General features: G+C 33.9%; 2 protein-coding genes and 1 long non-coding RNA gene across 4 annotated transcripts in view; 1 reads left to right on the top strand and 2 right to left on the bottom strand.

The window, feature by feature from the left end:
• The window catches only part of LOC136272040 (uncharacterized), a 28,004-nt gene extending 20,543 nt beyond the window's left edge, over positions 1-7,461 (bottom strand). Inside the window, exon 1 of the long non-coding RNA XR_010709920.1 lies at positions 7,287-7,461. This is a non-coding gene — a long non-coding RNA (uncharacterized lncRNA). The remainder of the gene's footprint in view (positions 1-7,286) is intronic.
• LOC105335637 (transmembrane protein 98) overlaps positions 1-9,298 on the bottom strand; it is a 29,841-nt gene extending 20,543 nt beyond the window's left edge. The window contains exon 1 of one of the 2 annotated variants that reach the window (XM_011439617.4): positions 9,146-9,298. The gene's annotated coding sequence lies outside the window, so the exon portion shown is untranslated. Of the gene's footprint in view, positions 1-4,488; positions 4,761-9,145 lie in introns of those variants that run through there. The other variant, XM_011439618.4, reaches the window with a different exon arrangement.
• Positions 9,299-9,478: 180 nt separating this feature from the next.
• LOC105335639 (uncharacterized) lies at positions 9,479-26,007 on the top strand. Its single transcript, XM_066072774.1, has 13 exons — positions 9,479-9,688; positions 11,682-11,815; positions 12,645-12,770; positions 13,048-13,243; positions 13,808-14,012; positions 14,494-14,847; positions 15,125-15,207; positions 15,547-15,702; positions 16,663-16,760; positions 21,691-21,872; positions 22,741-22,827; positions 25,282-25,410; positions 25,796-26,007. The coding sequence occupies exons 1-13, from the start codon at positions 9,599-9,601 to the stop codon at positions 25,948-25,950; spliced, it is 1,995 nt and encodes a 664-aa protein (XP_065928846.1). The 5' UTR covers positions 9,479-9,598; the 3' UTR covers positions 25,951-26,007.
• Positions 26,008-27,969: the final 1,962 nt, after the last annotated feature.

Genomic DNA, 27,969 nt, shown 5'->3' with positions numbered 1-27,969 from the left:
TTATTTCTGGAAAAAATACACTGACCATGCAGTGTAATAAGTATTACATATCCCAATACATGACATAACATTTAGGCAGTACAAGATCAAAAATTTGCATATCAAGTCATAATATAATATTAAAAAAAATTCTTAGGTATAGACACTTATTAGATTGAGAGAGAGTTTGAGAGAGAGAGAGAGAGCTAGAGTTTATTTCTTGTAGTGCAACAGTCAAACATTTCAATTCGAAAATTACAAAGGAATATTACCCATCTGAACAGCGTCAAAGTACATGTATTTCCTTCTGGTATACCATGTTTTATCAATTCTACCGGGTTTTTATTTTGCAAATAAATTTGGCGAGGGTTTTGGCTTCTTTTCTTTTAAATTACATTTTTTAAAAACAATACTATGTGTAATAAGCATAAAACATGTATGAGTAAACTTAATGAAGAATTTTTAATAGATTATTTTTCACAGAATGTGTTACATTACATGTATGTCAATCTTTATAAAAGTAGCGTATATTTCGTGCGTCATAAATTGGAAGTTTTAGTAAATATCATTTACTTGCATGGTAGATATATATGTCTAACCCAAATTTTCTTCATAAAGCTACAGCTGTATGTACCACATAATCATGTTTTGTCACAAGTATACATTTTTAAAAAATACCCAAATTCCAACAGTTGAAAGTAACTCAAATTTTTCATTCTCTGATAAGTTCATTGTGTTTTGTGCGTGCATATATTATAAGTCTACTGCAACAGCAGCCAATCAGCGGTAAGCTGAATCCACTAATAAGAAAGTTTGTGGTTTAGGAGCGGGTAAAATTGTTTATGCATAATGTAGCTGACACTGACTTGAATAGATCTGGTATATATGTACAAGATGGGAGAAATAATGACAGAACAGACTGGGATTCGAACCTTGCCCTCTGAATCTCCAGTCAAGTGCTCTACCAACTGAGCTACATGTATCTGGCACCGGTATTCAAACCAGTCTGACCGTCACATCCCCCCCCCCCCTTAAATGATCTTCACCCTCAAAGATCACCCCTGGCTCTTCCCCTGGCAGGAGTTAACCTGTCAGTTCCAGGGGTTGGTTACAACACCAATATTGTATAGGGATGGAACGATCCACCGATGCACCGGTGCATCACGGTATTTATTTTGACGATATTTGGATTGTTACATTTACCATTAATACATTACGATACCTATGCAGTCTTTTTTTTATTTTCCAAAAATATCTGAGCTTCATATATCGGCTATTTTTAGTCTGCGCGCCTAACATGAAAGTACAAAGATGGCGGAAAACCTCGTAAAGTTGTCAAACCTGTTAGGAAGCTAAATCTGGAGTGTGGACAACTTTTGGATTACTTGTTAATGAAAAAGTAGTGTATATGAGACTTAAGTAATTTGTAAATTGTGCAACGCTCATTTTAAATATATCAAAATAACTTTGGACATGCGGTAATACATTGACAGATTGAATAAATTTTTAACCCTTATTCATGTTTTCATTTAGTTGCAATGTATCGTGATATGTATCGTATCGCATCTCATGTATAGTGATATGTACCGAATCGGCTAAGTACAGAAACGTCCAAGCCTTAATATTGTAACAGGATGGGAGAAATGATGAAGGACCAAACCAGGAATTAAACCTGGGCCCCCTGAATCTCTAGTCAGGTGCTTTACCAACTGAACACTGGTATTTAAACCGGTCTGACCGTCACATATATAAAAAGTTATTTTAAACAATGGTGTTCAATAAAAAAATAACACTTGCAACCTTCAGTTTTTGTCTGTAATTAATCAATATTGGCGTGCGATCAGTTATCGTTGAGTACCATTTTTCATCAGTGCATTGTTACGTCATTTTATCAACACATAAAATTATATACGAAAATATGATGTAATATTGCACCAGCGAGAAATGGTCCTTGACAAGAACTGCTGGCATGCCAGTACTGCCAGTAGTCAGATTAAAAAAAGAGAATATAAATGAAAAATTACATTTTAAACATTAACAAGGACAATTCAAGTACATATCAAAACTGCTAAACAAGATAAATTATGTGAACTGGTAGAGTGGTACGCATAGTTCTAACTTGTAAACTACATGTACAAGTACATGTACCGGGTACCCGTTGGTCTGCTAAACCTCTCTATAAATGATACATTGATCGGCATCATAAAAATATTAAAGACTTTTTAGTCATGTTTTAACTCTGAAGTCTGAAGTATACAATTTTATTTACTTGATGTTACATGTATGTCTACAGGGTATTTATGTCTACATTTGGAGTCTTCCACACAAGAATATTATCATATGTTTCTAATTAGACCCTGCTTTGAATTTTGAGTTGAAAATTCACAATCTGATTTTTTTTTAAATAGATAAATTCGGTCATCCTTTCCAGTCACCAATGAACCTCGAGCAAGTCTAAACATCCAGTAAACAATGTAAAAATTACACGTTAGTAAACATTAAACACCCACACCATAACAAAACATCTAACTCTGTAATTCTTATAAAATTCTTAACCCAGCAGATGTTAAATCATCAAGATATATTTGTAAATTCATACACGATGGACATATCATAAGAAAATCTATGTACAGCACCAACTACATGTATATTTGTATACTGTATGTATGACTTTCGCCACATGTGGATTTTGTCAATAAATTGAATCTTAATTTACACAAAATTCTGGTAAAAAGGAGAAAAAAACAAGTGAAAGGTACAACATTTGGGATTCAATTCTGTTAAAAGGATTTATATTGTCTGGACTAGAAAAATAACATACATCAGTGACAGTGTGCACGTACTTACATGTACATCTATAGACTAAATGTTAACCAGTTAACATGCTGACATTTTAACCACTATAGACAAGAAACTTTAAAAGGAATAAAAAGCCTCACCTTTTTCAGTAACATCCACATAGATCACACACTTTAATGTCCATCTTTTCCCCTTTATTACTCGTAGCTTATCAACGGCTGATCAATGGAAACATAAACATCCGTCGACATGGTCGACAGAAGTGTGGCTGTCAGAATTTCCTCGTAAACGATTCACACGAGAATATATCCCTCATTATACAAATATGTAGTATTGTTCCCTGTGCATGTTCATATGTTTCACAGTAACTTGAAAATGCATGTGTACACCGAAAAATGCACAACTTATCTTCTGCATTACGCTCTCTCTTTTCTACAATGCCGTTCGTTACTGTTTACATTCGCGGGTCCGCGACAAACATTGCAAACATTTGTTCTGCGTGGCCGATTAGAACGTGTTAAATAAGTAGTTGAATTCAAAAATGATATAGCCTAGATAAAAAAAAAATGAAATTGAATCACAACAATTTATCTAAGACGCAACACAATGTAATGCAGTAAATGCCTGGGCCTTAAAACGGCATTTGTTCGCTTGTGTGTCTATGTAGACAAATTAACTCGTTCACGTACGATTCACACATATTTGTTTTATGAAATTTGAAAAAAATAGGGCACAGAACTTTTTAAATTTGACACCAAATGACATTATTTAATATATTAACAATAACTGAATTAATTTTTTTTCATAAAATGATAACGATTTTTGCTATCAGAAAAATACGTGTATGAGCTGCTGACCCCTAATTATAGGGGCCAGCCCTTTTTTCTTAATTTTAAATGAAAGCTCTCGTTATTCTTAACAACTTTTGTTCTATATGTATTAACAAATTATTTTTAGTTTAAAGGTTATTATACAAAAAGCAACAAAATTTCAGACCCCCCAAAACCTTAAACTTTACCGGCAAATAGCTTAAAAACTAAAAACCATTTTGCCAAAATTTTCATGCCAGCAAAACTATAAAATGTTACCAACGATTCTGCTAAATTTCATGCATCTATCTTTTGTAGTTCCCAAGATCAACTCTGGACAAAAGACCCCCCAATTTTCAATTAAAGGGCAATAACTCATAACCGGAAGTGAATTTTAAAAATTTGAAAAAAACGTCCCTAGATATTAACATTGTCTACATACCCCGAAAGTTTCATAACAATCAGACAACAAATGTACGAGAAATGGCCTACACAAAATTTGCGGATAAAAAAAAAAAATAATAATAAGAAACAGTAGAATAACAGAAGGGTTTTCCGTTGAAAAACGGAAAACCCTAATTATACTTGATTTTATTGTTTACTTTAATAAATAGTACCTCACAACATGGGGATATCCGGGCCACACCACCTTAGGCCACAGTACTTTTAGGTGTTTTCAAAACAAATCCTATTAATATGGTTTTCATGTGCACCACATTCAGAAATAATATTCAAACTCAATGCTCTGTGCAATAAAATTGCTTGTAAAAAACATTTTGAATTGAATAATTTAAAGTGAAAACTTGGCATGTTAATAACCGCTAAAAAAACTGGAATGATCAACAGTGTTGTATTGTCTTATAAAGGACATGATGAATTCAAAACAAGGAAAATAACTCACAACAGGTTATCCAAATTGTGGAACACTTCTGTCACAAATAGACCCTTTGTTTCGTTAAATGAGAGAGATTAATTCTCAGTATGATAAACTGCACTTAATTTTAATGTTCACTATGCAGAATTCCTCCTTTTTCTGGTACACAAAGGTCAAGAATTCACATTTTTTTTACTTGTAGCATCACATTTTGTAGAACTTAACATATCCACAAATTTTACCACGTTAAAATAAATTTCTAAATGAGAACTCCGTTTCCTCTGCCACTTGAATATACAGGTTGATGTACAGGTTTGCCTCTTAGACTAGAATTACTGAATAAGGCCGTCAAATTTGAAATGCTTCTAAGAAGATTTTTTGTAAAAGATTTACCCTGATGAATGTTCACAAATCACACAAAAACTCATGCAGCAGTCGTAATGCCATACACATGATTTAATGGAGCTAATTGAGCGAACAGTAAAGGGTGTCAGAGTCGATATGAAAAAAACTCCTACCCATTGCCGATGTGTCAACAAAGTGCATTTAAATTAGCTTATCTGGGCTACGTCAAGCGAAAAAAAACAAAGGCACTGCCAATATCGCACACCCATATTGACAGGCATCATTATGATTAGCAGAACAAGATCTGATTTTCAGATGGAAAGCTCCGGAGACACCAAGATTGGGGTCAAATGGTATGAATAGAGGCAACTCTGGCCAAGAACTGAAGGACCATTGATTTTTCTAATTTTTGTTTTATCGGGGTAAATTTCATCTGCAGACATATCAATGAAATGACTTTTTTTTTCAATGCTCCATGCAGACATGTAAAAAAATGTTTTGTGATCTTGGCGTATGTTACGTAATTTTTGTAAAACTTCAAACTGATTGCTTGAGTCAACAGATTTGTATGCCATATTTTAAATTTGATACAGGTCCACAGTTTTAATGTAAACTGTTCATGGTTTTAATGTTGTGGTGAATTTCTCAATCCACAGTTTGTCAGCTGCATTAAAATACCTTTCTACCTTTACGCTTAAAGTATTCACTGATTCAAAGTAAACTAAAATTTCATTTATATGCCAATTGAAAAATTTGGTATTTCTACACTAGAACATCCATCTACAACATTTGAGATATCTAGCTACAAATTTTGTTGGATAAAATACATAGAATCTTGTTGCTGTTAAATCTTAACCTTAATAAACATGATAGCTTAAATGCAATGAAAATCTTTAAAAAAAAAAAAACCGCTATCTTGTTGTTAATTTGTTCTATATTTTACAGAAATGTTTGACAGAACCAAAATCTGAGAATGATATAAATTATATTTCAATTTTTTTTTATACAACACACATAATCAATCTTATTTAATAATCATCACATTTAGATCTATGATGCAGGAACATGTTTGGCAAGTTATCATATATATATAGAAATGGGTCATTTCTATTTTGGGAAAACAGGAATTAAGATTTGGGGAAAATTAACAAAGTTGTAAAAAAGGTACCTCTTTTTTTTTTAATTGAGGATTTGGGTTTTCAACCATTCTGTATATTCAAAACCCCATATAAACTTTAGGTTGAATAAATTTCTAGTAGTTATATAACTTCATTAATAAAATTGGGTTCAAAAAACTTAATTTTACAACTGGAAATAACTAAAGGTTAACTTAACTGAATTTCATTAAAAAACAAAAATAATTACCTGTTTAAAAAAAATAGAAATTGCTTAAGAATTCCTTGGTCTCAAATTTAATTTCGATACTAAATAAAATTCAACATCTGATTTACTAAAAAAATATATATCTTAATTGAAAAGGGGAATTCTAGTTACCATAAGCTTAAATTAATTGATCCATCTTATAAGCAACATTTATGCAATATACCATATTATCTGCCATTTTGTTTATCAAAATAAGCTTCTTAAATAATAGATTGTCTTTGGTTAGATCTATGTAATTTGCTTGGCAGCTCAAATGACTGACATTCATTATATATGTCACTCAGAGTGTATTTTATGTGAATTTTAATTCAACGTTTAATTAAATACAAAATTAACTGTCAAGTTAGATTTGTTGCTGAAAATCTTAAAACGTGTGCTCTGTAGTGAGGAGATGTCACAGAAGCTGAATCTCTAATAAACTGGGAATCAGTAAATATATTGACAAAACCAGCAAGAGGATACATGTATTAAGCAGCTATCCCAAGATAATCAATATTTTCTGGTATGGCACCTGATTTTTCCATTAAAATTTCATATCAAATGAAAATTTTTTTTGTAAATCTTCAAATATATTGAAAGAAAGCTTTTTAAAATACCAACATATTTTATTGAAGATTGAATCAAATGTTTTCATTTGCACTTAATTTTCATATCACTAATCTGAAAATAATAATAGAGTTTCTAAAACTCATGAGCCCCTAATTTGCCTTAATTTAGGAATTTTATCTATCAAATCTAAATATAATGAACGTCATAATGTATGAATCAAAATTTGATACAAGAAATAATCAATTTGGCAAATTAACTATAGGGAGAAAATAAACTCCAAATTATCGAAAAACATTAGTTTGTACCCGAGATCAAATAAGTTTGAAAACCTTCTTAAGGTTTTTGTGATATCAATTTTGAAGATGTTGTTTATTCTATTTTGTACAAAAAACAGGGATGTCTCTAGATCAGAAATCATACATCTGTATTGTATATCAATTGACCTTCAGCGTTTTGACAAGACAAATGCGCTGCTAGAATTCAACATGTTTGAACTAAAAACTGCGCTCTGAATCTGCACTCTGCTCAACTGTGTTTACAGTACATACAGTGCTGCTATCGTGAAAGTTGACAAAACTATCCTATCCTATCCTATATCCTGTATCCTGCATCCTATCCTGCAAATAAGCTCTATCCTATCCTATCCTATCCCATACCTTCAAAATATAGGAATGCAAGTTAAATGAAACGAAATTTAAGAATTAAATGATTTTATCAATTAATGTAGTACTACAAATGAATAATAAAATCTTAAAACCGAATATTCTTCGAGCGGGATAACTTTCTTACCTGTGCTACAGTATAACTAAATCGTACGCAGGATGGACACAATAACGTAAACAAACAGGTAAGCGATTCGATTTTTGATTTTATTATATTTATGCATAAAAAACAGATAGATAACTTCGATGTACTTATTGAGGAACTGTTTAGTCATATATTTTTATCAAATTATTTTGTTATCACATATAACTGAGCGTAATTATCATTATTCGAGCGATTCGTTCGGCGATAAATGTAAACACGGTCTGGAAATAAATAATTCCTTTAGGAAGTTTATATCGTTTATAGTTAAACCACTCGGAGTTATTTTTAAGGTATAAATTCTTAAGCATTTATAGCTAGCTAACATTTATTAATTCGATATGTTCAGGTTAATATCGGACAGAAATATGTGTCCCTGTTATTGGGCATCGAAGACATTTTATGAAACGTGAAGCAATATCTTGTTTATCTTTTAAAATGCCGAATTGGTCGTTTATAAATTCAAGCTTTTATTACTTTGCTGACTTTAAATGAAGTAAATACAGAAATCTATTTCTGACTTTGTCAAATGTTGCATCGAATTCTCACAGTAACTCCTTACTTGCGTACGAGTTGACAAAGATCTAGCGCCGACATTTTAGCGCGCATCAATGTTATGCACGGCGATCTTGATATAATAATTATTCTTAAATGGTTTAACATGTAAAAAGTATTAAATTGACATTAAAAATACATTGTTGAGCCAATATTCGTTTTGCAAAATTACTCTGAAATTTATACTCGAATCTGATTGGCTACAGGATGCAGGATAGGATAGGATAGGATAGGATAGAACTTAACTTTTATATTTCTATCCTGTATCGTGCATCCTGCATCCTATCCTATCCTATCCTTGTCAACTTTCAGGATAGCAGCACTGTATACATGCAGAGATCTAGATGGCTAAAGAGAAGTTGGGGGGGGGGGTGTATTTTTAGCCGTGTATTTTTTTTTGAAAAATCTATCAATATGGAACTATTTCCAGGAACTTAATTAAATGTTATTGTGAGTTTCCTCTATTATGTACCTCAGTGATGTTCAGCGTGCCTCTGTTTACTATGTCTAAAAATATCACGACGTCAAATGTCAATTTCAGCGCGTGCTACTAAGCGTTAACAGAAATACAGCGATACTATAGAACCTTCGATATGATAGGCAACAAGTATACTTTTGTATATCATCAAAAAAGTTATCCAATATCATTCAGCTGGTTTTCTTTTCATGAAAAGTAGTTTGATCTATCTTAGTAATATCTATAAAAAAAAATTAATGATAAAACCATTGACTACAAATCTTCTAGGATAAAAAAAATTGGGGTTTTCTGCAGTCAGAGACATTATTGTCTCCGCTGCAGTGTCCTCTATTTAAATTCAGTAAAGTGTGCATGCCACTTCATTAAGAAGAATACACATTGAAAATCAAACGAATGGATGAAATTTCTTTGGATAAAAACTACGATATGATTAAGTTTTACAAAGATTCCGTTTGACAACAGCCTCAGATGGACTGTGCATTAAAGATGTACACGCTTTTTCTCTCACTTGGCATTTTTAACAGTTCTTACTCACTTCCTGTATTTAAGAAACAATGTATTTGTACTTACAGGTGAGTGACACACATTTTACCGACACAGGTAAGACACCGTCAACCAAATAAAAACAACCACCTGCTAAAAACACGAAAAATGGCGATTGTTTGCTTAATCATCTAGGCGCTTAAAACTATCACTTTTCACCGCCTCCTCTCAAGCGCACAAATAACCACAGAGTGTGAATGAAGAAAATCTCAAAAACAAATTGCTTGCATTTGATTTTATTTTTCATACCTGATTTTTTCTCAAAAATGATAATTTGTAATTCACATTTAATTATCATTTTGCGACTTGATCTGTATTTTTAGTAAATTGTTGTTTTATTGCGCTTGATCGAAATTTAGAGGCTATACAAAGTGAAAGGGCGTCTGCTATGACTTTTCCTTTCGTTTGGTAATTCAAGCAACAACTCTGTTATTTTCGTTTAATTATGCTCTAAATATACTTATTTCTCAGTTCTTGAGGATGAATAGCCAGGATTCTCTGTTCAGCTCGTCTTCTTCTGTGAAAACGGAAGCATTTTCAAGTCCATCTCTGACGGAACAAAAACAACAGGTTTCTCTCTTTTATACAGTAGTTTTATCATAAGGGCTTGTGAAGAGAAAAAATACATCGTTAAAAAAGTGGATACTTCCGAAATTTTTCCTCTGAGGTACCCACATTTTCAACGATGATATTTTTTTTGCACAAGCCCCGATAGTTATGGTTTTATGTTGGAAAGTAAGAGTGATCAATATGAAAAAAGGTTATGAAGCAAAAAAGAATTTCGAAGCAATTGTGACAGCCTTACAAATCACTTTAATTTACAATTTGATAATTTACAAACTTGTGACAAATTTTCAATAAATATTTTTGTAAAGCAATATCAAATTTCAAAAGGGTGCTTTATATTTTAACATGGCATATATAAATGTTTGTTCTTTTTTAATACAGTACAAAAGATGGAATAGGTTATTTTATATTATTACGATGAAAATATATCTGGATCGATCAAGAATTGAAACTGACGGGTCACCTTGATAAGAATCTATAGGCTGTCCCAAGATATTTTTGCAGCATATTTTCTTAAATTATTCCATATATATAAACACCTCTTGATTCAGACGATGCTCATGCATTCAATAGTATGAAAAAATCCCAAGATCTCCCTTTTGAAACGCCCCCTCTTGCTTGTCAGGTTTCAATACACGGCTAAAAATAGAAAATCTATTGCATTGCATTAGCCATAATTAATTAGCTTAGATGATAATGTTGAAGAATTGTGCAAGGTATTCTGAGTGACTTATTTGAATGGAAAAAAGATGTCAACATTTCCCGTATTAAATCTCCGTAAGAGATCTGTTTTCGTTCCTTAGAATTTTTACCGGGAAAAAATGATACTCTGGGAATGAAGTTAACTCATATTATAATCTTGGAAAATTTCCCTTTCATTAATTTCAATTGCACGTCTTTCACAGGTATGTGTATTTTTATTAAATATCATCCAAATGTGCAACATAAATATCTTGAGATATTATTAACTTATAGCTCTTTACGGAGCTCTTAGAACTTGGCTGCACATAGCCCATATACATGTACTTTTATCTAACTTTAATTTGCGTGAAAATTTTTTTTTTTGCGAGATTTGCAAGAGCCTCATTGTCACTAATACTTCGCGCCACGTTGTATTAAATTGCGATGGTCAGACCGGTTTGAATATCTGGGGCCAGATAGCTCAGTTGGTAGAGCACCTGACTAGAGATGCAAGGGGCGTGAGTTCGAATCCGGTCTGATCCGTCTTTAATTCTTGCATCCCGGCCATTACAGTGGTCACCTGTGACCAACCTCTGAAACTGACAGGTTATTATTACTCCTGTAAGAGAAAAAGCCTATAGGGGTGATTTTTGAGGGCGAACATCATTTAAGGGGGAGGAATGTGACAGTCAGGCCGCCCAGGTTTGAATCCCGGTCTGTTCCATCATTATTTTTCCCATCCTGTTTCAAAATAAATTAAACAGATGTGGATATAAGGCTTGGTCAGGAAAATAAGTTGCCGCAAACCTGTTGATCTCAATTATATTGCCGAATAAAGCCATTGCAAATAATAGTTAGTTTACAGTTATTTTGCATACAGCCTTGACTATCACTAACTCCTAATTGACCCATTTTATATATACAGATATAACATTATAGTGACAGGAATGGACTCTAACATGTAATGTAATTTAACACTAAAGCAATATTTTTCTAACATGCAGCCCATGTGTCCAGTATATATTTTTGGACCTCCAAAAAAAAGTAAAAACCTTTGAATTATCATAATGTACCTTCCATAAGAATAAATCACAGTGACTATATAAGAAAACTTTCAAAACTTACTGACCATTTAAAATCTTCATTGATAATTTTCAAGGAAACGTCATGCTGAAAATTATATACTGTCTTTGGTCTTCAAAGCACAACATTTTTATAAGGAGTAAATTTATATCTATCGATCATTTTTATTGAGTCAGACAACAAACCAAAACTTATATACATGTACCCTTAATCTCAATTACATCTGTTGCAGGTTGAGAATTTCACATGGATACAGTGTGACAATGTCAACTGTCAGAAATGGAGGAAGATCCCAGCCAATGAGGGGGACCACTATGATGACGTTGATTGGTTCTGTTACATGAACTCTGACCCTGAATACAACAGGTAACCACTGCATGTCTCAATATATTTAACAGTATGGTAAACGATATATACTTGTCTAAGACTAACTCTGGCCATGTACCATTTCTCGCTAGTGTATTTTCACACTGCTAATATATTAACAACAAATAAGATTGCCGGTAATATATATATAATGATGTACATGCCCCTTTTGGGACTGGGGATCCCGGGGGACACCCGTGCCCCCAAGAATCCGGTGTCACCTGGGTGTCTGTACGTCACAGTGCACTGGTGAAAAAAGGTACGTAGTCAGAATTGATCTAAGGCCAGGTTAGTAATTGAGGTTGATAGGTGACGTGTCAATAGTCAATGTGGTTAGAGACGTACTAACATTGTACCTCATTGGCCCTGTATTCTAATCCTAACAGAGACTTGACTTTTTTTCACTTCATGTTAAGGATCCACAACACCCAATAATTTCTACTTTTTATGACAATATGTCACAATTAACATGGCGATTTGAACATATTGTGAAACAGTTTATATTGCCAAAATTTTTTGTCCTATCTCTGTGGCGCAATGGGTGTATCTTCAATCTACCGATCTGCAGGTCCCAAGTTCGAATGCTGCATGCAGGGACATTTAGTTTCATGAATAGTGTTAAAATTAAAAAAATTGTTTTTCCCCAAAAATTGAATTTTTTCCTGTCGTTTTCAAGTCAAACACATGCTAGAAATCCATAATATCTTTAAGTAATTTAGAAGTTAATGGGGTTTGTATGCAGAACTTTTCCCAGGTGTTTGGAGCTAGGAACCTTAAACTTAGAAGTTGTCAATACTTTCGGTACTTTGATTACTGATTTTTTTTGTAGCTGTGATGCCGTGGAGGAGGACTACACAGCCTATGACCGTCTAGCCAGGAAGCTGGGATTCAAGTACGTCATGTCCTGCCTTCCTGTTGGATCCCTGGTATGGGCCCAGTCAACAGGATATTGCAGGTACATATTTGGTCAATATTTAACCAGTCTGTAAGAATTAATTGTTTCACCTTGAATAAAGGAGGTTATATAGGTGTGATATAGAGAAGGATTCCAAGTGTCATTTTATGTCTTTACATGCATAGTGATGTAGGTGTTCCAGGTGTTATCTTATCAAATATACCATATAACATATACTAGGTTAAATTCCTGGATGTGTATGTATACAGTATACATGTATGACATAGGTCATTCTTTTGAATTAATAAACATATAACAAACCTGTTTGACCTCCTAGATGGCCTGCCTTGGTGACAGTTGACCCTCAGTACCATTACCACTACGAGGTGGACAGAGATGGTGACCCATACAGGTACCATGTGGAATATCTGGGGAAGAATCATTGTCACGCCTGGATCCCCGCCATGAGGGTCACTCTGTATGGACACAGAGAGGACACATGTCAGGATGAACAGAAGAACAAGCCAGTCAAGGTCAGAGAGAGAGATAAAGGGAGAGAGGGGGGCTATTGAGTCAGAGAGAGTTGCCAGTGAGAGAGAGAAAAGGGGGAGCTAATGAGAGAAAGAGAGAGAGACACTAGTGAGACAGAGAGAGAGATAGAGGGGGCTAGTGAGAGATAGATAGAGAAGGGGGTTTAAGTGTGTGGATACAGAGAGAGTGAGAGAGGGGGGGGGGGGGGGGGCTAGTGAGTCAAAGAGAGAAAGAGAGAGGGTTATAAGTGAGTAAAGGCTATCTTAGAGAGAGAAAAGACGGAAATTAGGAAAGAGGGAGGGAGAGAAAATCAGGATGTAAAATCTTAAGAACCTCTTAGATAACAAGTTGGCAACTGTGAGGGAACAGAAACAAAAATTAATCAAGTTTATAGTTCAAAGGTGAATGTCATAACTGTAACATATTTTTCAAATCCAGTTTGGGATCATGATTTTTCTCCCCTCTTGTCATAATTTTGCACAGCGAGTAGGTAAGGAGACTGCAATCTTTTTCAGATTTTTTTTATCTCCCCCTTGAAAACAGATTCAATATATTTTTTAATGCAGAGTACATCCAGGAAGTGGAAGAAGAAAAAGAAACTTTCACTGCAGACAAAATCCCAGAGACTGGAGGTGTACAAGAGATACACTGTGACCGAGGCCATCAGAGAGGCAGACCTTCTGATTCCTCTGACTGTAGAGGAGAGACTTGAAGCGGCATGTCAGTTCAGGGAAAGCAACTTTAGGCAGCTCAGGGACCTAGAGACCAAAGGTAAAATATCAAAGCCCCTTCTGTCGTCAGGTCATTACCTATGTAATAGAATAGGAGAAATAGTAGGAATGAGCACAAGTAAGTCAGAACTTGAGACCTTTTAGTTCAAAAAACCACTGCTCTACCGACTGACCAACCAAACTTAAGGGTTAACTTGCTAGGTAGTGCTAGCTAGTAGAACATGAATGTATACTGTGCCTATCACAACCTTTTACACTCACAATCAAACCTAATAAGTCTATTAAAATTAATTTTCTGGATAGTGAATTGAGTAAATACATGTATTACCTTATATGCTTGTCATTATACTAAGTTCTTGACTCTTCGGGATATTGTTGATTTCACATCTGTCTTTAAAGCTAATGACTGTAATAATTTCTTACATGTATAAATGGAAGAAAGAAATTGTCCATCTGTTTATGTTAATTACTATGTTTGACAGTGTATTAAGTCCATAAGAAGAGAATTTTTAATTCTACAGAAGAGAATGGAAGATCAAGCAACATGACCAGAGAGAGCGAGTGTAAGTGTAAGAAGACTCAAGGTGCCAAGAGGGGCCGTAAAAGAAGCAGCCAGTCCACAGCTGATAGAAAAAATGATAGGGGAATGAAGAACTCCATAGAGAGAACTGTAAAATGTAAAACAACCTCCTTTATAAAAAGAGAGGGTAAGAGGAGATCAGAGGAAAACCATGAAAGTAGAACAAAGTATTCAACAAAGAGAAGCAACTTGTCTGTGGAGGAAAGAGTACCAAACTCAAGTTCTGCAAATCAGTCCATGTATGAGGATACTGCATTGACCATGACTTGCAGTGATACTGATGAGAAGAATATAGGTAAGCGTTGGCTTGATGATCCGTAACAAGTATTCATATTTAATTTTTAAAGTGTACAATTTTTCAGAAATTTTATTTATTTTGGTTATTCCTGAATTTCGATTTTTATATTTATATATGCTTCAGTCCAATTTTTGACATACCAGATTTTGCTAAAGAAGTCAAACATCATATGTTTATAAGCAATATAATGCATTTATTAAGTCATTAAAGCATGAGCAAATTGTTGTACCTGTTGAGCAATAAGATGCAACAAGAGATGATGTCTTTGATTTAGACATGTTTAGATTTGAGGACCTAGAAATGAATAATTCCCTACTGAATAGAAGTCAAGAGGAAAGATTTGCCATCAATGTACAGGTATGTTGGAAAAAGATATAGATTTGTCATGGTATATGCTTGTATAATTATACACAACACTTGCTTTCTGGTCAGAATTATTGTATAATTAATGAATTTATGTTCTTTGAAAATAATGCCTGTTCATTGGGTGTTTAAATTTGAGTTTAGTTACTTTTCATTTTTATATCGTCTCTATTTTTTCTTTGCATGCACGCAGATGATTGTTGTTGCATACATTGAAAGTTTATCGGACAAGCATGCATTTTATGAAACATGCTTCTATTGGGTCAGAATAATGTGTTTCAATTGCATAAAACATTTATTATTATGAACCATGCAGCTTTACTGAAATTACAGCAATACAAAAGGAATGAGCAAGCATTTGACCATGACCTCCATAGGTTTATGTTAAGGAATGGCCTCCGAGTTCAGACAAAGACGACCTGGCACCACACCAAGGTCGGACTATTCCAGCTGTTCATGGCTGTGTTTGAGAGAGGGGGCTATCAGAAGGTAAGCTCTAATAAATATATATTAAAGGGGCATGGTCACGATTTTGGTCAAATTTTATTTTTCTGTTTTTATTATTTACAATGCTTTAGGAATGCATTTCTAATGATCAAATGAAATTTGGGTGCCAGTCGATGAGTTTTAAGCAAGATACAGGGCTCAAAATTCTTCGTCATGTAAACAAGGCTCATGCCCTGTTTTTTGTTTACATAGGTTCAATATACAAGTAAAAAATCTTTTTCAAGCTAATTTGTTTATCTTTTATCCATTTTAAGAATAAATAAACAGTTCCTAACGATTAACATATTTATTTGAGGTCTAAAACTGGAATTTTCACTTCAACATTCAAAATGTAAACAAAAGCTTTGTTTACATAGTGAAGAATTGTAAGCTCTGTAACTCGCTTATAACTCAACAAATGACAATCAAATTTTGGTTGCTTATTAAAAATGCCTTACTGAAGCATTGTAAACATTAAAATCGAAAAAATAATTTTTGACCAAAATTGTGACCATGCCCCTTTAAACATTTAACCCACACTTGATAAAATTGCAAATTTTGGAAAATTTGTACAAACATTACCAGAAGGGTGGTTAAGGTTTCATGACTTCTTGCAATTTTAAGTTTTTTAAGTAAAAAGCTTAAACAAACATTTAACCTTTATTAAGTATTTACATCAGATTATGAAATTGATTTATATTGGGGCATTTGTTGACTTTCATAAATCTATGTCTTTTATGTTCTTACTTGACTGATATCCACTTGTTGTTTTTTTTAATTTACATAAATGTTTGTTATAATTGTTCTTTTTATGTGTACTGTATAAATGCATGCAAGATGGTAAGACTCAAAATAAAATCATAAAAAATGCATAAAAATTGACTAATTTACTTTCATGGCCAAGGTAGCAAAATGCTGTATTAAAATAGTAGTTAATGACTGAGTGTATTTTGTCTTTGAAAGGTTTGTGAAACCATGCAATGGTCGTCAGTATACAGAGAAATTACAGACAGTGCAGCTCAGGGGCAATGTGGACATAGGGCCAAAGTGTTTTATCATAAGTAAGTCGAAGGGCAAAAGTGTATAATCATAAGTGTAATCAACAATAAGTTAATCTCAGGGACAACTTGTTTCACAATTATTAAGTTACAGAGCCAAAGTGCAAGTCATTTTATTTTTATGTTGCAGATCCAAAGTGTCCTATCATAATTGAATAAAAAGGCAATAATATCTTATCATTTTTAAGTAACAGAGCCAAAATGTCCTTTCAAAAGTAAGTCACAGGGCCAAAGTGCCCTGTAATCATTTATGATAAAGTGACAGGGCCAAAATGATCTATAAATCATGGGTAATAATGTTCAATCATGAGTATATCACAGAGGCATTAAGTGTTCTTTCATGAGTAAGTTACTAAGCAAAGTATCCTATCATTATTAAGGTGCAGGGCCATTTTATTCTGTCATATAAAAGTAAGTAGGTCACAGAGCTATGTACAATATTCTTTCATAACTCATAAGTAAGTTGCAGGGTCAAAGTATCTTATTATAAAGAGGTCACAGATCTAAGCTTTTTTTTTTTATCAAAAGTAAGTCATGGGGTCAAAATGTCCTATCATTAGTAATTCACAAGGCCAAATTATCCTATCATAAGTAAGTTACAGGGCCAAATTATCCTATCATAAGTAAGTTACAGGGCCAAATTATCCTATCATAAGTAAGTTACAGGGCCAAAGTATCCTTTCTTAAGTAAGTTACAGGGCCATATAGTGTTTTGTTACAAGTAAGTCACTGGGTCAATTTTTTGTTGTTTTTTTAGCTCACCTGAGCTGAAAGCTCAAGTGAGCTATTCTGATCACATTTTGTCTGTCGTCCGTCTGTCTGTCTGTCCGTCTGTCCGTAAACTTTTCACATTTTCAACATCTTCTCAAGAACTACTAGGCCAATTTCAACCAAACTTGGCACAAATCATCCTTAGGCAAGGGGGATTCAAAGTTGTGAAAATTAAGGTACACACTCGTTTTCAAGGGGAAATAATTAGAAATTAATGAAAAATTTTGAGAAATTTTCAAAAATCTTCTTCTCAAGAACCAGAAAGCCAGGAAAGTTGAAACTTGTGTGGAAGCATCCTCAGGTAGGGTAGATTCAAAGTTGTGAAAATCATGACCCCCCGGGGTAGGGTGGGGCCACAATGGGGTGGTCAAAGTTTTACATAGGAATATATAGAGTAAATCTTTAAAAATCTTCTTCTCAGAAACTAATCAGCCAGGAAAGCTGAAACTTGTGTGGAAGCATCCTCAGGTAGGGTAGATTCAAAGTTGTGAAAATCATGATCCCCGGGGGTAGGGTGGGGCCACAATGGGGTGGTCGAAGTTTTACATAGGAATATATAGAGTAAAACTTTAAAAAACTTCACAGAAACTAATCAGCGAGGAAAGCTGAAACTTGTGTGGAAGCATCCTCAGGTAGTGTAGATTCAAAATTGTGAAATTCATGATCCCAGGGGGTAGGGTGGGGCCACAATGGGGGGGGGGGGTCAAAGTATTATATAGGAATATATAGAGTAAATCTTTTAAAATCTTCTTCTCAGAAACTAATCAGCCAGGAAAGCTGAAACTTGTGTGGAAGCATCCTCAGGTAGGGTAGATTCAAAGTTGTGAAAATCATGACCCCCGGGGGTAGGGTGGGGCCACAATGGGGTGGTCGAAGTTTTACATAGGAATATATAGAGTAAATCTTTAAAAAAACTTCACAGAAACTAATCAGCGAGGAAAACTGAAACTTGTGTGGAAGCATCCTCAGGTAGTGTAGATTCAAAATTGTGAAATTCATGATCCCAGGGGGTAGGGTGGGGCCACAATGGGGGGGGGGGGGTCAAAGTTTTATATAGGAATATATAGAGTAAATCTTTTAAAATCTTCTTCTCAGAAACTAATCAGCCAGGAAAGCTGAAACTTGTGTGGCAGCATCCTTAGGTAGGGTAGATTCAAAGTTGTGAAAATCATGACCCCCAGGGGTAGGGTGGGGCCACAATGGGGGTCGAAGTTTTACATAGGAATATATAGAGTAAATCTTTAAAAATCTTCTTCTCAGAAACTAATCAGCTAGGAAAGCTGAAACTAGTGTGGAAGCATCCTCAGGTAGGGTAGATTCAAAGTTGTGAAAATCATGACCCCCAGGGGTAGGGTGGGGCCACAATGGGGTGGTCAAAGTTTTACATAGGAATATATAGAGTAAATCTTTAAAAATCTTCTTCTCAGAAACTAATCAGCCAGGAAAGCTGAAACTTGTGTGGAAGCATCCTCAGGTAGGGTAGATTCAAAGTTGTGAAAATCATGACCCCCGGGGGTAGGGTGGGGCCACAATGGGGTGGTCGAAGTTTTACATAGGAATATATAGAGTAAATCTTTAAAAAACTTCACAGAAACTAATCAGCGAGGAAAGCTGAAACTTGTGTGGAAGCATCCTCAGGTAGTGTAGATTCAAAATTGTGAAATTCATGATCCCAGGGGGTAGGGTGGGGCCACAATGGGGGGGGGGGGGGTCAAAGTATTATATAGGAATATATAGAGTAAATCTTTAAAAATCTTCTTCTCAGAAACTTATCAGCTAGGAAAGCTGAAACTAGTGTGGAAGCATCCTCAGGTAGGGTAGATTCAAAGATTGAAAATCATGACCCCCGGGGGTAGGGTGGGGCCACAATGGGGTGGTCGAAGTTTTACATAGGAATATATAGAGTAAATCTTTAAAAATCTTCTTCTCAGAAACTAATCAGGGAGGAAAGCTGAAACTTGTGTGGAAGCATCCTCAGGTAGTTTAGATTCAAAGTTGTGAAAATCATGACCCCCAGGGGTAGGGTGGGGCCACAATGGGGGGTCGTAAGTTTTACAAAGGAAATTATATACATAGAGTAAATCTTTAAAATCTTCTTCTCAGAAACTAATCAGCCAGGAAAGCTGAAACTTGTGTGGAAGCATCCTCAGGTAGGGTAGATTCAAAGTTGTGAAAATCATGACCCCCGGGGGTAGGGTGGGGCCACAATGGGGGTCGAAGTTTTACATAGGAATATATAGAGTAAATCTTTAAAAATCTTCTTCTCAGAAACTTATCAGCTAGGAAAGCTGAAACTAGTGTGGAAGCATCCTCAGGTAGGGTAGATTCAAAGATTGAAAATCATGACCCCCGGGGGTAGGGTGGGGCCACAATGGGGTGGTCGAAGTTTTACATAGGAATATATAGAGTAAATCTTTAAAAATCTTCTTCTCAGAAACTAATCAGGGAGGAAAGCTGAAACTTGTGTGGAAGCATCCTCAGGTAGTTTAGATTCAAAGTTGTGAAAATCATGACCCCCAGGGGTAGGGTGGGGCCACAATGGGGGGTCGTAAGTTTTACAAAGGAAATTATATACATAGAGTAAATCTTTAAAATCTTCTTCTCAGAAACTAATGAGACAGGAAAGCTGAAACTTATTTGGAAGCATCCTCAGGTAATGCAGATTCAAAGTTGTGAAAATCATGATCCCTGGGGGTAGGGTGGGGCACAATGGGGGGGTCGAAGTTTTACATTGCAATATATAGCGTAAATATTTAAAACCTTCTTTTCAGAAACTAATCAGCCAGGAAAGCTGAAACTTGTGTGAAAGTATCCTCAGGTAGTGTAGATTCAAAGTTGTGAAAACATGATCCCTGGGGGTATGATGAGCCCACATTGGGGGTGGGGGGGGGGTGTTAAAGTTTTACATAGGGATATATAGAGTAAATCTTTTAAAATCTTCTTCTCAGAAACTAATCAGCCAGATGATTCTTTATAATTGTTAAGACTTTGGCTCCAGGACAATTCTTTGGCCTCACAAGAAGGTTCAGAGTTTGATGTAGCTTAATATCCCATATATAAGCAATTGTAAGGGATCTTTTTGAGGACTGCAATACTCAACATGTGATATGACTATAAAATCATCCTGTTAGAAAAGGGACTAATGAATGTAAGCATAAGAATATCCAGGGGGGAAAATGGATTTTATTTATACAGGATCTACATGTATTATTGTACATTGTCCAGATTGTTTGTATTATGACTCCATTAAGCTGATTTTATCATACCTATTGTTCCTCAGGTGAGCGATGTGGCCCATGGGCCTCTTGTTATTAGTAAGTCAAAGGGCCTTAGTGTTTTATCATAAGTAAGTCACAGGGCCAACTTGTTTAACTATAAATAGGTTTTAAGACAACAGTGTGCTATCATAAGTAAGTCACAGGGCCATAGTGTTCTATTGTAATAAGTTACAGGACCAAAGTGTCCTATCAAAAGTGAGTCATAGGGCGAAAGTGTTTAATCTTGAGTAAGTTTTACAGAGCCAAAGTGTCCCATCAGAAGTAAGTCATAGGGCTAAAGTGTTTAATCGTGAGTAAGTTTTAACATGGAAATGTCCTATCATAAGTTAGGAAAACAGTCACGTTACCATTAAAAATTACAGTGTCATTTTGTTTATCCAAAGTAATTCCAAGGCTCAGAAGTTATGGAATATATACTTAATTCTTCAATTCTGCAGCTTAATGTATCAAATTGTTAGACTATATAATCAAGGATACTATTATTTTTTATTGCTAAGAAAAATAAAACTGACATTAAAAATCACCAAAGGGTCCTTATCACACTTGTACATTGATATAATTCCTGGCATTGAAATGCTCATTTAAGCTTAAGTGTTTTATGTTATTGAATAAATGGCTGCATAAAAGTGTTTTATAACAAAAACCACATGGCCAAGGGTTTAAGCATAAAAAAAGTCCCAGGGCAAGTTTTTTGCTATCATAAGTAACTTTCAGAACCTAAGTGTTATTCGTTATATCATTTTCTTTAGTTAGAGAAATGTTTTTGGTATGAAAATAAGCTTAATACATCTAAACTCCAAGGGTTTTTTTTTTCAACCATTAATTTATATTATTGTCTTGATTGTAAAAAATGTTTACCCTTTTGAGCTGTAAAAATATTGCAGGAATGTTTATCCTTACGAGCTGTATATCCAAGGAAAGAACTACCAGGAGATCATCAAATGCCTGAAAGTAAGAGGAAAGAAAAGTGGAAGTCCTGTTAAAGCAGACCCTGACCTCTCCAGTAAAAAGATCAAAACTGACAGGGTATCAGAAGAACACAATTCTAGAGACTGCCTTCATACAAGTAAGCTTATCATACATACAGTGTTCATGTATTGATAGTATCATGGTTGCATTGTATATTCAGAACGCTCTCTAATACAACTGGAAACTCTTGTGTTTACAGTGTAATTAGAGTTTATTGTAGAATGCACTATGTAGTTATTTCTAAAACTAAAATGACTTAGACATTTTTCAATTACTGTTACAAAGTGTAAGCGCAGTTGCATCGATCATGCAATTATAGTTCCAAGGTAATTGATGAACTTAGTTCAAAAACATAAAAAAGAACAAAATTAATGTAAGGATTTTTTCTGCCAGAATCTAGCTGAAGACCTTTACCTCCATCAATAAATCTATGTACAGTGCATGTACCAATGTGCTTGGTTTAAACATATCTTATTGCAGAAACATATATACAAATGGTTCGAACACAAGTTCTAACAACTAACTAGGTTCTTACCAAGTATAACAGTGTAGTAGTTTAGAGTGGAAAGTACATAAAAATGGATATTACTAAAGTGGTGAAATTATTAAACAAACGTACATGTATTTATAAACAGTTCTGTTTGAATTTGGTCAAGGCAGTAAGTCTAAAATTACGAGAATCGACCACAATCTCTGATAAATCAGCTAAAAAAATACGTTGGTTTAAATTGACAGTCAGAGATTCATAACCAATGTGCTTGACATGCCTTTATAAACAGAAAAAGTAACTGAATGTTTTTACCAGTGGTAAATTTATTTTGAAATATTTGTAAATTAGTTAAGTATTGTTTGCTTGATCTTTAGAATTATAATGACATAAATTTTGATAAGAATACATATTTAAGTATTTTGTATTTTTTAATATGTTGCATCAAAAATGTTCTTAATTTTGTTTCTTGTTTCAGTGTTGCCTGAAGAAAAATATGTGGATTTGGATCATATGCTCCAAGAACTTCACCAGAATTCTGACAAAATTTTCCAACTTCAGGATGGTGAGCATAAGGAATTTTATTGAAGGCAAATAAACTATTTATTTTTGTTTTTATTTAAAAACAATAAAATGCTTTCTTTGGTGATTCATTTGGGGTATGAAGGTAGCGACATTGCAGAAAAAATTTAACCCGCGTTATAATTAGCGGGTTTATATATATACAGTCGCGTGCAATTAATGAGTCCGCAAAATAGCTGCCGTAACAAAGTTTTTTTTCTGTAAGGTAGATTTTAAAAAGAAAATGAAGCCTATTTTCTACGATAACCAGAATTTGAAAATCATCCCATGATTCTCCGACTTTTTCTGCCTTCGCCGATGTTAATTTTTGATTATTACCCTTTGATAAACAAATATCGTCTGCACATAAAAATATGGGGAGGCAGAAACAAGTTGTCATACAGATGTCAGATGTTGCGTTTTAAATGTCTAAAACTGGAAAGATGATCGGAATATACAGCAAAAATTGTGAGGTAAAGTTTGAAGATACTAAAGACCGGAGTAACTATAAAATCGTAATTCGAAATGAAGTTGTTGAAACAGGCCACCTCTAGATGACTGAATACCGTTTTTAGAGTCCATCCGGGCATAGAAATAACAGAAAACATGCTTTAAGAATCGAAAAGCTTGTTTTACTGCTAGATTAGAGTCTATTGTGTTGAATAAAACCACAATTAGACTGCTCTGTAACAGTCATTGTTCGTCACTTTACAAATCGCCGATGGTTTGTGAAAAAAATATAACACGAATTCGACGTCCAATTAGACGGTAAAGGGACACAGTATCAGCACTCTTTTGGGCAAGCATAAAATTCAGGCATTAATATAATTAAACCATAGAGAAAGTATTGATTACACAAGGACAAAGGTCAAAAATGAAACCCGAATTTTTCGTGACCTAGGAAGAGTTGTTTACATTTCGAGTAGTCTCCCTTTTTATTCAATACAAAGCCTGTACATCGCTAAACCTAGAAAATTCTATGATTATTTTACTCCCATGGATATAATGCAAAGTATCATAGGTGTCTTTCAAGTCATTTTTACTTTGCTGTTACATGAAGAAACACTTGATCCAAAAAAATTCAGGTGATGACGAGACCTAAGTAAACGTCGGCCATTTTTCGAACTCATTTATGGCCAACTACTGTACATATGTGAATTTTTGCTGCAATGATCGCTACCTTTATAACCCGCATGAATCACCAAAGAAAGTATTTGATTGTTTATATGAATATCTTTCTTTCAACTAATTAATAAATTGATTGCGAAAAGTAAGTAAAATTCGCTTATATACTGTTAATCTACATAAGTACATGTACATTAGCTAAAAGAAGCAGCCAAATCGTCTCCTGTGAGACGTAGGATCTGACATCATCGTGATTATTTCGTGCAGTCATGTGATATTTCTTAGGTCGCGGTAGGTTTTTACCAGTCGATAAGCAGGGCGTGTCAATTCCAGTCATTTCAATTTCTCGTTAGTTTCAGCCGCTGTAAATTTCGACCAATTAATAAACGGGGCGTGTAGATATCAGTCTGGATGTTTCTATAGAGCTATGAATTAACTATTAGTTTCCCTAAGAAACAGAGGGAATAATACTTGGTAGATGTACAGTAAATATACTCAGTGGATCTTTCTTGTCAAATAAATAACAATCAAAGTCTATGCTTTAACATACAATTGTATCAGAGCTACCATTGTGCTTATAATTAGGTTAAAAAATGTTACTTATGGGTTTCATGCGTTGTATTGAAGCATAAACAAAAATCAAAGTACCGAAGTACTGACGGGAGTTGATTTTATCGATTGTTATCCATTTAAATATCAATTATATGTTATTTTGCACGCCAAGTAGTATTTAATCTGTGTTTTGAATTACGCACATATTTATTATATGAAATCTCGGATTTTTTCCGACCAGAATTTCGAGAAAACCTTATATGAGTCATATGTTGTGTATTATTTAAAGATAGAATTTATTCCATCAAAACTATGTGTCTATTATTAAAATATTTCTAAAAATAGTAAAAATCCAAGCAATATTGAGCTCTAGGCTCGTTCAACCAGACGCTCAGCTCCGACAAGCAAGAGAGAGTTTGTCGAAGATTTACGGAGACAGCGGAGCATCTAATTGAACAAGACTACACTGAACTCTGGCGTAGGAATACATACGATTACAAAATAATAAATTGTTCGTACTTTTGAACACCTGACTGTTTTTAGGGTATTTATAACTAAGTGTCCTTGAAAAAACAATGCTTAGCATACATTATATCGAATTCATCGGTTATTTTTATGAACTAAGTCTTGTCAGCGATGATGATTTGTGCATAGGTCCAAACACTGTTTCACTTTCGGTTTGCCTGAGTAACTGCATAGGAGAGTTGGTTAAAATCAACTCCCAAAAATGAATGCTTTTATTTGATAAGATTTTATTAAACAATGTTTTATATTTTTCTAGAAATAGAAGGAGAGCAGAAACGACTTGGAATCACTATCAAATTTCACGAGGATTCTACCCCGCGCGTTCTCTCGGATGGAATTGTGGAAGCCAACACCCCCTCAGAATTCATGCAGGCTAGCTTACCTGGTAAGCTTTCTCTTAGGGTGGTGTTGATTTTTTCTGTATAGTCATAGACTGCTTTACGGTGGATTTGAGTCAATCTATATTTATGATTGTTATTTACAACAATTAATTTACTGTAAGTTAAACTATAAAGGTATGTAAATATATAAAGGTTCTTTAAAAAGTACCTTTAAATTATCTTCAGTCTCACTAATTATTTAATAAATCGTTATGTGAAGCTTAAAAGATAATTTATATTTAAAACGACTTCATTCTAGTTAAACAATGATTTGCTTTAGTTAGTTAGTTGTGGCCATACTGCAAGTTATGAAAGAAAAAATATTTTAAACTTTTTGAACATGATTTTTGCATTTTCCTTATTTGTACATTCACTGGAATGTTATTGTAGATAAGGGCTGTCAATTTGTGCCCAGTGTCCACTTTACATCCAGCGAGAGCAGCCAGAGTTGTGGGTTCCTGCATGAGTTACGGGCCCTGGAAAACGAGTTTGAAGACCTTGACGAGGAAATCAACATGCTAATAGAAGAAAACAATTGCCTATGATAATATAAATCAATTATGTAAAAATACAGTATATGTCAATAAAGCAAATGCTAGTGGTTCATTTTCTCATATCCTACACTTACTGCAAAGTTTGTTTAGGTTTAAGGAGGTTGGCTCCTGAAATAATAGTAATGTCAATAATCCAAAAACCACTTAGATTTAAAGATGGGGACCTAAAATGTTCATTTATTTTATTTCTGACCAATGTCACATGCCATGTTTTGAAAATATAAGGCCTCATACAGAAATGATAATTTTCCTGAAATTTTTGATAAAATTTTACATAGAAATTGATAATTTGAAGAAATTGATAATTTGAAGAAATCAAACAAATATTTATGGTTTGAACAATTATTCAGTTATGATTTTAATACAGTATGAAGTTGAACATATGTTGTGACTATAAAAGTAAAATTTAAATTTAAGTCAAAGTTAAATTCTTGCTTTACTGGTGTGTTCAAGGCCAGTACACAGTTACAAAATTTTGGAGTAATCAAATTATAACGCAAATTAAAAAAGATTATTGTATTGTCTTCTTACCAAAACTTTGCATTCAAATAGACATATATTTAATGTCTCATTTAAAAGTAAAACAAGAAGGGGTCACATCTCAAAAATTTGAGATATAGCATGAAATAAGCAAATTTTAGGAAAAAATTGGAGTTATTTTTTTTTCTTAACTTCTATGAAATATAAGCTAAATATGCCACAATATATCGATAGAATTATCAAAATATTGTTTAAATGTGTTTTTCAGAATATCATTAATAGATCGTAATACACAAACTATCTAGAAGTTTGTCCTGCGCCGAAAATTAGGAAGCGAAAGTAACAGTACTCTATAGCTAGTGAGTTATGAAAATTGTTTATTTCCTTCTTGAAAACATTCCACCACAAAATATAGTCCCTTACTAAACTCTGTAAAAATGAAATATTTTAAAAACAATTTATTCTATATTGTTTATTTGACATTGTAAAATATAAATATACTACTAGAATTAATATGTGATGCAGAATTTTCAGACTAAAAAAGAAGTAGTTTATTATTGTGTCAAATAAAAACATAAATGTTATAATTCACTGTTCTTCTCAGGGAATGGCACCCTTTATTTAAAACCAGTTATAGTTAGAATTAAAATTACACGGCAAACAATCTTAGTAGTGATTTTAGATATCGCGTGGCAAAACTGCTAGTATGTTGTAATAGTAGTGAACCTATTCTTTCGCAACATTGTAATCGTTTGATATTGATTTCTCTATTGACAACACTGTGCTATAATGTAATGGTTTCCCCAACTGTGTCTCATTTTAACTTTCGGTTTAGCAGCTTCGGGTAAAATGGCGGTAAGTCGAGAATAACAATTAAGGACACAAAGTAATTGACCATGCCCTATGTGTACCTCTATACTTTCACCGTTAAATAAAATTTCATTAATTCATGAATACCTTGTTCAACTGTTCGTTAACATGGTTGAAAACAACATTCAGATTTTTGTGATCAGTTCAAAAATGACGTCAGTCGTCCTATATATATGTTTCGAAATCCTTATTGATACTGCTAAATAAGTTATTTTACTCAGAATGATTATCAAAGTTTCAGTCAAATTTATAATCACTCTTACTGTTACAGTTACCAATACAGTCCTATGAGCTTGGGGATTGGTTTTATGAGCAAATCCACTATATCTTTTGCCGAGATGTGGATCCACTACAACTTACAGAGTACCTAGTGAAACAAAATTGTCTCACTGTAACTGATTTGGTAGGAAGTACAAACAATAAAACGATACGATATGAAATTTTTATAGTGGATTTTTGGGTTTTCTTTTCCATTTTGATGTATTTTTACACGAATATGACAAATTTGATATCAAGAATTATACTACAAATATATTCTATGACTGATTAGAAAAGACCAGTTTGAAAAAAGAAGAGAAGATTAGAAAGTTGTTAGATAAATCCCATTCAAATACAGCGATCATTGTATTCAAGAATGATTAATTTAATGAATAAATGTAT

This window comes from Magallana gigas, chromosome 10, assembly GCF_963853765.1.
Source record: "Magallana gigas chromosome 10, xbMagGiga1.1, whole genome shotgun sequence".
Taxonomy (NCBI): domain Eukaryota; kingdom Metazoa; phylum Mollusca; class Bivalvia; order Ostreida; family Ostreidae; genus Magallana; species Magallana gigas.
This window is presented reverse-complemented; position numbering and strand designations above follow the sequence as displayed.

Bases quoted from the DNA above. Each gene is read 5' to 3' on its own strand.
- LOC105335639 (XM_066072774.1), top strand. From the start codon at position 9,599: ATGAATAGCCAGGATTCTCTGTTCAGCTCGTCTTCTTCTGTGAAAACG. The intron at 14,848-15,124 runs GTAAGCGTTGGC...TCTTTGATTTAG, and splicing joins TACTGATGAGAAGAATATAG to ACATGTTTAGATTTGAGGAC. The intron at 15,208-15,546 runs GTATGTTGGAAA...CTGAAATTACAG, and splicing joins GATTTGCCATCAATGTACAG to CAATACAAAAGGAATGAGCA.